General features: G+C 59.6%; 1 protein-coding gene across 1 annotated transcript; it reads right to left on the reverse strand.

Annotated features, from left to right (window-relative positions):
- Positions 1-9,808, reverse strand: CIBAR2 (CBY1 interacting BAR domain containing 2). The gene is made up of 9 exons (XM_039227623.1): positions 9,789-9,808; positions 8,487-8,721; positions 6,734-6,802; positions 6,560-6,661; positions 6,214-6,215; positions 5,602-5,710; positions 2,513-2,626; positions 876-977; positions 1-166 (listed from the first exon to the last, which is right to left on the reverse strand). The coding sequence occupies exons 1-9, from the start codon at positions 9,806-9,808 to the stop codon at positions 53-55; spliced, it is 867 nt and encodes a 288-aa protein (XP_039083554.1). The 3' UTR covers positions 1-52.
- Positions 9,809-11,798: the final 1,990 nt, after the last annotated feature.

An 11,798-nucleotide genomic window follows, 5' to 3' on the forward strand; every position in this document is an offset into this window, starting at 1 on the left:
AGCCCGGAGCATCTGGGGTCAGGCCCCGCTCCTCCGACTGGGGAGTCTGGGCCTATTGATGGCGTGCCTGCCGCTGGGCCCGCAGGTCCTCCACGGCGTCTTCCTCCGCGGACTCGTCTGCGCTCCCCTCCTCTTCTGTCTGGCCCCGTGGGGTGCTCTGAACGCCCTGAATAGTAACAATCAATGATAACGAGGCCAGTGACAAGTATGGGGCCCTAAATAAGTGCACGACCCTACAGGGGGTACTGTTATTAGCCCCGCTTTGCCGGTGAGGCATCGAAAGCACAGAAAGGTTAAGGCCCTTTCCTGAGGGCACACAGCTTGGGAGCAGTGGGTTTGGACCCAGGTGGTGTAGCTGGGGGCCGTACTTACTTGCTTCGCTGCTGTTGGAATTATTCAGAACAACACGGGACACTCCCTGCCCCTCAACCTTCGACTGTGGGAGCCCCCCCCTCCCCCCCGCCTGTCCCCTACTCCCTGGGTGACTAACCCTCTCAGAGTCCTTGTTTATCTAACTTGGGTGAGCGCAGAGAGGTTTTCCTGCGGAACCGGAAGTGCACTCTGCGGCGCTCATTAGGGTGACACGGAGTCTAGGTACCGCACGACTTTCCTAAAACCTGAGAAATTCGGGCTTCTGAAGCCCGTGGGCATCCCAGGGATGGGACACAGGCATGGCCTGTGCAGAGCCCTCACCTCCCGGGCCGACATACTTCAGGACGCCTCTAGGGGGCACTCAGGACGCGTGCTGGCTGACGTGCAGGCAGGTCCAGGCCAGACCCTGGGGCGGGTCTGCCTGCTCGCCAAGCAGCCCATTCTCAGATGGCCTCCCCTTTGTCACGGGATTAGTGGTCTCCCCCCGCCCCCACCAGGCTCACCTGGCCAGGAAAAGACCACGGGAGAGCTGGGGAGGAGACGGTGTCCCTGAGTGGCCGAGCGTCGTGATGTCCGTAAACCCCGTGCATCTTGGCTCTGAAATCCTGTGGAGGAGAGAGCAGGAGGGGTGGGGGTGGGAAGAAGGTGGCGCATGGCCGGCACCACCCCCACCCGTGCCGGGTCCTGTCTGCGAGCTCCCTGTGTAATCTGCAGTAGCCCAGTAAGTGGGTGTTACCGTCCCATTTTATAGATGGGGACACTGAGGCCCGGAGAGGCTAGGCAACACAGCTGTAGTCACACAGGAAAATCAGAGATTGCTCTTGCTCCTAGAAGAACATGACAGAGCCGAGTGAAGGCACCGGAGCCAATTCAGTCTGCACTAACCTCCTATGGTGGTTTGCAAGCCTGCCCTCAAATTCCTCGACCGTCACCCATTGGGACCCGGGATGCGCTTCTCCTCCCCTTGAATATGTCCTTAGCGACCCACTCACACCTAAGAAACGGACTGGGGCAGGAGCGACCCATGAAAAGTGACATGTCGGCGTCTGGGCTGCAGGCCCCACTGAGGCCCAGGCAAGTCGGGCTCTGTGGCTTGTGGCTCGTGCTGCAGCCCAGGGCCCCGAGCACGGAAGAACCCTGTGTTCGTTCTGACGCTCTGGTGTCACTGTCTCGAAATTTTTTTTTTTTTTTTAATTCTTAGCATTTTTATTTATTTTTGAGAGACAGAGACAGAGTGCTAGCCGGAGGGGAGGGGCAGAGAGAGAGGGAGACACAGGCGTCAGGCTCCAAGCTGTTCGCACAGAGCCCGACGCGGGGCTCGAACCTACGCAGTGTGAGATCATGACCTCATAGGCTAAGTCAGACGGTTAACCGACTGAGCCACCCGGGCGCCCCTTGAAATGCTTAATTGTTGAACGAAGGGCCCACATTTTCATTTTGCACTGAACTCTGCAAACCGAGAGGCCTGTCCTGTGCCCGGATAACAGCCGTCACCTACCAGATACGGTGCGGAAGCCTTTGAGATGATTCCAGCTCCAGCTCCAGCTACCAGCCGACTGAAAGCCACGGAAAGACCCACACACAACCACCCAGCTGAGCCCAGGAACCCCAGAACCGCAGAAGATCATCACGGCTGGTGATCGCGGTTTTCCAGCCCTTCGGTGTGTTCTAGATAAGTCCGCTCGTGCTTGATTTTCATCAGATCAGATGGGGATAAGAAGCACTTTGTCTACACCCAAACTAGAGCAGGCGTCAGCCCGGATGCTCTTTGTCATTATTGATTTGTGTGTCTGTTTTTTTTGTTTTTTTAATTTTTAATTATTTTGAGAGAATATGAGTAGGGGAAAGGGGGAGAGAGAGAGAATCCCAAACAGGCCCCGCTCTGTCAGAGCAGAGTTTGATGCGGGGCGCAATCTCACGAACCTTGAGATCATGACCTGAGCTGAGGCCAGACGCCTAATAAATGCCTGAGCCCCCCAGGAGCCCCAGGGGCAGATATTTAACGGGATTCATCAGAGTGAGTCTTCAGAATGACAACAGCTGTAAAATGTTGCCATAAACACTGCTTCTGAATCAAGACAACGGAAATCAAATTCAGCCCCACAGAATCAGATAGACAGCAGGTGTTGGAGATTTGTACCTCGAGGTCTGTCTCCAGGTCGTAGCTCTCCAGGGTCTGGAAGGCACTGGAATATACCTCCACCGCCTTGGCGTGGAAGACCATCTCAATAGTGACAAAGTCTGAGAAAATTCTCTGTGGGGAGAAAAGCAGGAATCACACACACGGCGCTCTCAGAAGGGAAGCCCTGGGGCCGTCTGGGCCTTGGAGAAAGGGGGTGGGGACTGTTCGCTGTCCTCAGGGGACGGTCCGAGGCCACAGCGTCACTTTCATTTCTGTTGGAACAGGCCACACGTTCCCATGCAAAAGCTGCTTGCACAGGAATTGTTCCAGAAATGCTGAGGGCCCGCTTCTCGGTGACTCTCTAAAGGCCACGCTCTGCTCGGCCCTGTCCCCTGGGCTCAACCGCAAGCTCTCTGCTTCTCTCCAAGGACAGGTGTTTGCAGGTCAACGGACCCCTGTCACCACGGGGCGTGAGGGGTCTTCCGGGAGAGAACTCGCAACCGGATAAGCCGGCTCGTCAAAACGTCATTGTGTGATGGAGACACTGGCTTCTTTATATCAGCTGGTCCGGCTCAGCTCAGCAAGCTCCAACAGAGTTCCCACTGTGCGCCAGCCCCCGTGGGGGCTCCTACCCTGCTCTGGGCCTGACACAAGCTCCTACCGTGTGCCGGGCCTCACTCAAGCTCCTACCGTGTGCCGGGCCTCACACAAGCTCCTACTGTGTGCCGGGCTTCACACAGCTTCTACTATGAGCCAGGCTTCACACAAGCTCCTACCGCGTGCCGGGCCTCACACAAGGTCCTACTGTGAGCCGGGCTTCACATAAGGTCCTACTGTGTGCCAGGCCTTGCCAGACCTCACACAAGGTCCTACTGTATGCCAGGCCTCACATAAGCTCCTACTATGTGCCAGGCATCACATAAGCTCCTACTGTGCAACAGACCTCACACAAGGTCCTACTGTGTGCCAGGCTTTGCCAGGCCTCACATAAACTCCAAATGTGTGCCGGGCCTCACGTAAGTTCCTACTATGTGCCGGGCCTTAGCAGAGGCTCCCACTCTGCTTTGGGCCCCAGCAGGACTCAGGCTTGGTGCCGCAGGAGGAGCCTGCGGTGTGCAAACACCATGTCAACAGCGCAGCGCCTGGTGAGGGGGCAGCTCAGAGGAAGTCCCCAGCCAGCACAGGAGGGGAGAGGGGAGAGGGGCCCGGGCCCAGGCAGTGACGGGCACACCTGCGTCCCGCCCCTCCCTTCTGCCCTTGGGAGGCTGGCCTGGTGGCCAAGGAGGTGGTCGTCTTCTGCCACGCACGGGCCTGTGGCCTCTCTGCCCCGCAGCGACCTTACCTGCACCGCAGGGACACGCGTGGCCCCCTTCACCGAGCCCCGTGAGACTCTGTCCGTGTCCCCCAGTCAGCGGCGTGGAGTTTGTCAGAATGCAGATTGTGCCACCCGCCAGGGCGGGCCCACGGGAGAGCTGGGTTTGCGGCGGCCCCGCAGGAGGGTTGCTGCTCGCTTGGCCGCGTCAACCCGTGTACGAAGGCGTCACTCACAGCTGTGACAGGAGCCAGGGCACCGTTGTCACTGTGATCACGGTGTTAGGAATGTGACCTGAACCTGATGCGGCGGCTGTCGCTCCTTCCGGCTCTGACGTGGTTTGCGTTTTCCTCTTTCAGAAGGGGAGGGCCTGCTGGGGGCCGCCTGGACCCGCGCCTCGCACACTTCATCCCCGAAGTTTAAAGGGCCCCCATTTTAAACCGCGTGCGTTTGTTGGCCCTAACTGTGGAGCCCAAGAGTGTCGTGCTGAACCCTCGCGGGTATAAACCCACCGGCCTCACACACAGCAGATGCCCGATGTGGGTCTGCTGTGAGTTCGAGTCCTGCCTGCACCCAGGCGCCGAGCGGGGCTGTGCGTTCCTCGCTCGTCTGTTTATTTCGCACACATATACCGAGTGCGGAGTGCCAGGCCCTGGACCTGGGACCCGGCAGGGGACATGGCAGCCAGGCGCCCTGCCACGCCCCCTGTGTGCGTGCCCTGTGGCGCCCCGCGTCGCGGGGGCCGCATGGAATAGCACATTGCACCCCACACTCTTCACTCCCTAATGAATGGCCTGCGTCATGGGGCTTCCTCAGGGTGTCGGCTCCATGAGGACAGGGGCCTTCCTTTTCTGGCTATGGCGTCCCAGCACTGGGCACGGCATCCAGCACACAGTAGGTGTGTATTTACCATTTGTTGGATTAATGAGCGGATTGAAAGTACAATTAACCTGCCCCCCCCCCCCCCCGGGATAACTGGCCCCAGAGGGAGCAGAACGATGAGTTAATGTCAGGGCTGGACTGGGCTGGGGGTCCAGGGGAGTTTCCCTGGAGATGAGGAGGTGTTAACTTGATGCAGAGCAAAGGCAAAGCCTTCTGGCAGAGGGGCCACAGCCTGTGCAAAGGCACTGGGGTGCTTCGGGGTTTGGTGCACTTGAGCTGAGTGATGCGTCCAAGATAAGGCTGGGCTGAGGCTTCCGGAGGCTTAGGGGAGGATTTCCGCCTTTATCTTTAGAATAAGGGAAGCTGTGGGAGGGCGTTGAACCCGGGGTGACAAATTGCAGCTGCCTCTTGTGAGGTCCCTGAGGCTGCAACTTGGAAAAGGGACTGGATGGGGCATCGAGAGTGGGGGCAGGGACCTCTGTGACCAGCTGGGGCTCTGGACCCAGGAGTCTGGGTTGCAGTGCAAGGTCGGGGGAGAGGAGGAGAAGGTTCCAGTGCCCAGCCCCCTGCGCCTGACCATGGCTCGCTCAGCGAAGGGCAGGAAAGGAGGGAGTGAGGCCAGATGCTGTGGGTCCTTCGTGGAAAGGAGGGGGTTGGGGGGACAAAGTCTGCCCGACTCCCCTGGGGGGGCTGGGCCTGGGTGCTCAGAGGCGGGGCTGTGAGTGCTGCGCGGCCAGGATCGGGCCAGGATTCGTTGTCCTGGGAGCCGGGGCCACAGGTGTTCACCGTGCTCACCAACACCTCCTACACGCCTCCGCACTCACACACTCTCCCGCACACACAGACACACGTGCGTGTTCAAAAACACTCCTCGAGCCCAGAGGACTTCTCACACAGGGCCGAGCGCCACTACCTGAAGGTCCTTCAGCTTCTGCTGCTGGAAGGTGTCCATCACCTCCTCCAGCTGGAGGGTGGTGCGGCTGGCATCTGCCGAGGCCCTCTGCACGCTGGTCTCTGCCTGGCTCCGGGGGTGGGCAGTGTCGGGGGGGGGGGGTTGTGGCCTTTAGACACCATTCTAGATCATTTTCGGCTCTTCCTCTGGGTCAGCTCTCTGGCCCCGTGGACAGCGCCGGCCAAGGTGGTCATCGCAGAAAAGACCGTGGTGAAAGGGGCGGGCGCTGCTTGGACAGGCCTGCTTTCTAGCTGTGTGACCCCAGGCAAGTCGCTAAACCTCTCTGAGCCTCACTTTCTTTGCCTGTCAGCAGGGGACGGTAACAACACCCGCTTTGCAGGGTTGTTGCAAGAATTAAACAGCGGGCACCGGCCGAGCTATTTCTAGACCAGGTGCTCGCTCCGCTTTCAATGATAATTCATTCTTGCGCGTGGAACGGTGCTTAGGTGATTAATTCACACAACCCGCGTCCCCGCCAGGCACGCGAGGAACCTGGATTTTAGAGTCAGGCGCCCTCGGGGCGGAGGTCCCGGTTGGCCCCTTACCTCCCTGCTGGGACCCAGGGCAGGTCACCTCTTTTGGTCACGGTTACCTCATCTAGACAAGGGGGGGTGGGGCTAGAAGTGCCCGCCTGCAGTGAGCATCGACCCAGCAGCCCCGATAAGGTGATGGGGGGGGGGGGGGGGGGGGGGGGGGGGGGACTCGCTGGCTTGTCCCCGTCTCCTGACCCCCAGCCCGCTGCTGGCCCGGCACCTCCGACTGGTGTCGCGAGCCCCACGCAGGGAAAAGTTCACCTCGCTGTTTGGGGAGGTCGGCCTCACCTGGGACTGAGACAGGTGCTGTTAAGGAGCCAGGTTAGGCCGCGGCCCCGCCCGGAGGAAGCCCAGCAGCCTCAGCCCCAGCGCCCGGGGAAGGATACGATCATCTGCCTGTCCGAGGGGGACTTCTGCCTCAGTTTCTCCAGCTTTTCCAGTTGCTTGATCTCGTTCTTCTGGACTCGCTTGAACTTCTTGATCTCGGCCTACAAGAGAGAGGAGGGCTGCTTCCTGGATGTCCGGGGGCCCAGACCCGGTCGGCAGGGCCCCCCGCTTACCCGCGTCTGCTTGATGTGGGCCCCGTAGAGTTTCAGGGGGCTGATGACCTTGGTCTCCAGCCTCTCGACCTGGGGGAGTGCAGACACGCAGGGTCAGAGCGGCCGGAACCTCCCAAAGGCCGCGGCAGCACGTTTCATCGCACGGGCCTTGTTTGCTCCCCTGTAAAATGGGTATAAAGACTGTGCCCACCGAGGGGCTCGTGACAGTTCATTGGGACCCACTGCTGTTTCGGTTCTCCAGGCTGCCTCACGCTCTCAACGTGGGGGCTAAACAGACCCACTTGGAACACGGGATAGCGGGGGATTCAGGCCTGACCCGGGGCCCAGTGTGCTCCGTGGCCCCTGAGGGTATGAGTCACTCTTCAAGAGGGAAGCCTCGCCCCAGTCAGTGCCTAATACACCCCTTCCCCCAGGCTCCTTAGGACCCTGGTTGCCAGGCCCTCCCCCCAGGGGTGCTGATTCAGCAACGGCTCAGTGAGGCCCAAGAATCTGAATTTCTAGCAAATTCCCAGGGAAGACAGATGCCTTGACCACCAGTGGAGGGGGGAGGGTGCCCAGAAAACTTGGCCTGCCAGCTCGGAGTCCCATCTTGGAACCCCCACCAAGCCCCTTCCTTATTTATCCTTTCCTGTAGGAGAAACACAAATCTAAAAAAATAATAATTTTCCCAGGAGTCCAAAGGCAAAGGGACTTTCCCCTTCGCTTCCTTTATAACATCTTCTTCTTAGAAAACCTGCAATTATAAATCCTTGCTCTGTCCCTTTAGGATGTGTGTGAACCTTTTTTAGAAGCCACGTAAGATTCCTCCTGACGGTTTATAAGCCGGGAATGGCAGTCCTCTCTCTGAAACGGAAGCATCAAGGAAGATGGCACCAAGCGGTGACACCTGCTTGTCACAGGAGGTCTGCGTTTCCTTGGGAGAGGCGATTCGCTGACTCGGGGGGCCTCCCGCTCGCGACAGGGCATTAGGGAGTCCGGGGGGGGGGGACAGACGGTGCAGTCCGGTCCCCTCCCCTGAGACACGTTACCTGTCCCGAGAAGGTGTGGGGGGTGTTCTGTCTGGCTGCACAGGGAGTGAGCTTTCTGTCTGCAGCCGCTTACCGGCTGCCTGCAGTGTTAAGTCTCGTTTCCTGCATCTGGTCACAGCGCCTGGGGGCTCCGTTGGTTGAGCGTCCAACTTCAGCTCAGGTCATGACCTCTCGGTTTGTGAGTTCGAGCCCGCGTCGGACTCTGTGCTGACAGCTCAGAGGCTGGAGCTGCTTCGGGTTCTGTGTCTCCCTCTCTCTCTGCCCCTCCCCCACTTGTGCTGTCTCTATCTCTCTCTCAAAAATAAACATTAAAAAAATTTTTTTTTAGATAAAACAAAAAGAAAACCTTTCCTATGATCACAGGGAGGACTTTGCTGGGCTGGCAGGTGGCTTTTATCTGCAGTTCTCTCCCTAACTCGGGGCCGCCTCTTCACAGCCACCCGTCAGGATTTCTCTAAGTCCTGGGCCCTGGGCAGCCTCCAGGCCCGGCCCCCTGGGTCTCCCTGCCGCGTCTGCCCATTATCCAACCCCACGCAGCCTCCAGGCTCTCAGCCCCATGAAGGGAGGTGTGAGCCTGGGGAGAGGCTGGTATGAGTGTCCACCCTCTAGGGACGCCCGTGGAAGAGGTGTGTCCGGTAGCTGTGGCCCCGCAGTGCGGCTCCAGCCCTCAGACCTGACCCCAGCAAGGGGCCCAGGTCCCCCCTCCCCAGGTCCCCCCTGCCTACCTGGGCCTGCCGGTAATCTTGCACCTTGGCCAGGTCCTCGGCGAAGTCCCTCACGGTGGCCCGCATCTCCGGGTGCTCCGTGTTGGCGAAGTCAGCGAGCTCCTTGACCAGCTGGTCAGCCTTGTCCCGCAGCCGGGCCGTCTTGCGGGTATAGGCTGCCAGCGTCGAGCAGAACTGGCCAAAGTACTTCTCGGCGTTGGTCACCGTGTTCTCCATCACCCTCTGAGGGCTGTCCCTGGGGAGGCGGGGCCCTGAAGGGCTGTTCTGGGCCCCGGTTGTCGCCCGCGCCTCGCCCTCCACCCAGCCGGGCACCTGGCCCCTCCCTCCTGGTTCCAAGGCAGCAGGTGGCAAGGCTGGTCAAATGGCCGGCAGGAGTGCAAAGGCCGCTTTGGCTCCAAATCCAGCCTGACCCTCCCCAGGACCCTTAGTGGGGCTTTTATATTCCTGGCCCAGTTACTCTCCCGTGGCCTCTTCCCTCCGAATCCCGATTCCACCTTTTCCCCCAGGTGTGCAAATTCTCTCATCTCTCAGAGCCCCGAAGGTATTTTTTAAAGATGAATAAACTTTAGGGGCACCTGGCTGGCTCAGTGGGTTAAGCATCCAACTTCGGCTCAGGTCATGATCTCACAGTTTGTGGGTTCGAGCCCCATGTCGGGCTCTGTGCTGACAGCTCAGAGCCTGGAGCTGCTTTGGATTCTGTGTCTCCCTCTCTCTCTGCTCCTCCCCTGCTCGTGCTCTGTCTCTCTCTCTCAAGAATAAATAGACATTAAAAAAAAACTTTTTTAGGAGGCCCGTTTCAGGTTTACGGAAAAACTAAGTAGAAAGCACAGAGAGCTCCCAGATCTCTGCTCAGAGCACACATTTTCCCCTGTTATTAATGGGGCTGCATTTTTAAAGTTCAGGACCCTCAGAGGAACCAGGCACAGAACAAGTGGGTAAGGGGCGCACGAGCTGTAAGAGAGCATCACTGGAACCCGGCCGGAGGCAGTGCGGTCAGGGGTGGTCCCACAGCAGGTGTTGTCTGGGGGGCTTTGAGGCCGAAGGGAGATTTTCCACATGGAAATGAATGAGGGAAAGAGGGGATGGCCGCTCTGGGAGCTGTGGGCAAGAATGCTGGAGCCGCGGAGGTCAGATTCTGGAAGCTTCCCTGGTCTCGAGCCCTGTCTTCCCTTGACCTTGAGGCGGGGTCGTGTGGGAGGGAGAGCCCCCCTTTACCACTACCCGCCCCCCAGCCTCGGTGCATCAGGCCCCACCCCCCCGCCGCCCCCTCCCTCCCCGGCCACGGCCATCAGGGCCACTCACCTGGAGAGAACGATGCTCATTGTGACCAGAAGCACCAGCTGTTCTAGTCTAAGGAATAAGGACGGAGCCCCAGGGGTCCCCGGGAGAAGTTGGCAGGGCTGGGCGCAGCTGTGCGGACTCGGCTCGAGGGACGCGGCCACCTGGTTGCCAGGCAACGTGGCTGCCCACAGCCGCCCTGGGAGGGGCCCCCGCTGGTTGCCAGGCAACGTCTCCCAGGTGGCCCCGCCCAGCCCTGTGCTGGCTGGGGGAGGTGTCCCAGAGAGCCCCCCACCTCCCTGAGGGTGGAGGTTCTGCAGAACCAGGCAACGTGGGGGGTCCCCACGAGGCAGCAGGGACTGGAAGGGGGGCAGCTTGCTTGTGACTCCGCCTGCACGTGCAGGGTCCTTCCCGGCCACAGGGGTGCAGACGCCTGGGGGTGGCCCGCAGGGTCCTCGGAGACCCGGTTACTCAAGAGGGGTTTGTGGGAAACACAGAGTCAGTCGGGGAGGGGTCCCCGAAGCCTTGTACTCGGATGGAGGGGTCGGGACACCAGCCCGAAGGGACACCTTTAACATGTCAATCATCATGTCAATTATTTCTCTATTATAAAACCAGCGCTTGCCCGTTGTTAGCAAAGTAAGAAAACAAAGACACAAAAAGAAAATCCAAGACCACGTAGAAAATTGTACTAACTTCACATTTTGCTAATTGTAAGATTTGTTAGTTTCATCGCATGGACGTTTTACCTAAAGAAAAGAAGTATCCAAGTGATAAGAGTGTGGGGGGGGGGGGGCAGGTGCCGGGCGACCGTGGCAACTGTTGGGCTGCAGGGGCTCCCGAGACACCGGAGGCACTCAGGGCGGAGAGTGTAACAGCAGGGACGTTGAGAGGCTGCTGTGTAGACAGGTTCAGATCCCAGACCCCAGCCCTGCATGTGACCTTGGGCAAGTCCCTTCCTCTTTAAAATGGGATCCTTGCCTTACCCTCCTTAGAAGAAAGGAGTCTAGGGGTGCGGGGCTGGGGGGCTGGGTCCGTTGAGCATCCGACTTCGGCTCAGGTCATGGTCTCACGGTTTGTGGGTTCGAGCCCCATGTCGGGCTCTGTGCTGACAGCTCGGAGCCTGGAGCTACTTCGGATTCTGTGTCTCCCTCTCTCTCTGACCCTCCCCTGCTCACACTCTGTCTCTCTGTCTCTCTCTCAAAAATAAATAAACATTTTTAAAAAAGAAGAAGAAGAAAGAAGTCTCTGGTGTGAGGGTAAAGGGACAGGGCAGGGGCAGACCCTCGAGGTGGTGATGGCTCCACTGTGACCGCTGCGCGCCCCGCCCCCTCCCTACCCTGTGTTCGGGCTTACGTCCGTGTGGACCCCACTGCCTCTCCGGCCGGCGCCCCAGGCTCTGCCGGCCATCACGTGGCTCCTCCCTGCAGGAAGCTGGCCGGGTGGGGCGTCCGTGGCCTGCTGTGTCACGCACCTGGTCACATCCCTCTCACGTCCTTGGCTGCGCTGAGTTAAATAGCGTCCACCCAGAATGTCCACCTAGAATGTCTGAAAGCGACTTTATTTGGAAAAGAGGGTCTTTGCAGATATAATTAGCGGGCGCGGGTCACGCCGGGGTAGGGTGGGCTCTATCCAGTGACGGGTGTCCCTCTGAGAAGAGAAAGCGACCGCCCCAGGGGCAGACCCTGGAGGGGTGTGGCCGCTGCCCGGGGACCACCCTCAACACCGGAGCTGGTGAGCAGCCCTGGTGCCTAGAGGGAGCTCAGCCCTGCCCACACCGCGGCCCTGGACCTCTGGGCGCCGCACAGCGGGTCAGCCTCTGTCGGGGGCCTCCCCTGACCTCACCCCTGCGGCCTGTACTTTTGATTATCCCTTTGTACGGTCAGCTCCCTCCCGAGCAGGCCCGGCCGAGAGTCTCCATGTCTAGAGGTGCCCATGCGGCGGAGGCCCCTTTGCCCCGGGGGGTTCTGGACCCCGACCCTGGCCCCTTCTCAGGTCCTTGGCTGAAGAAGCTTCCGGCTTTGTGTCCCCGTC

The sequence above is a fragment of the Hyaena hyaena genome, unplaced genomic scaffold (genome assembly GCF_003009895.1).
Source record: "Hyaena hyaena isolate Hyena2069 unplaced genomic scaffold, ASM300989v1 scaffold_1, whole genome shotgun sequence".
NCBI classification, from domain to species: domain Eukaryota; kingdom Metazoa; phylum Chordata; class Mammalia; order Carnivora; family Hyaenidae; genus Hyaena; species Hyaena hyaena.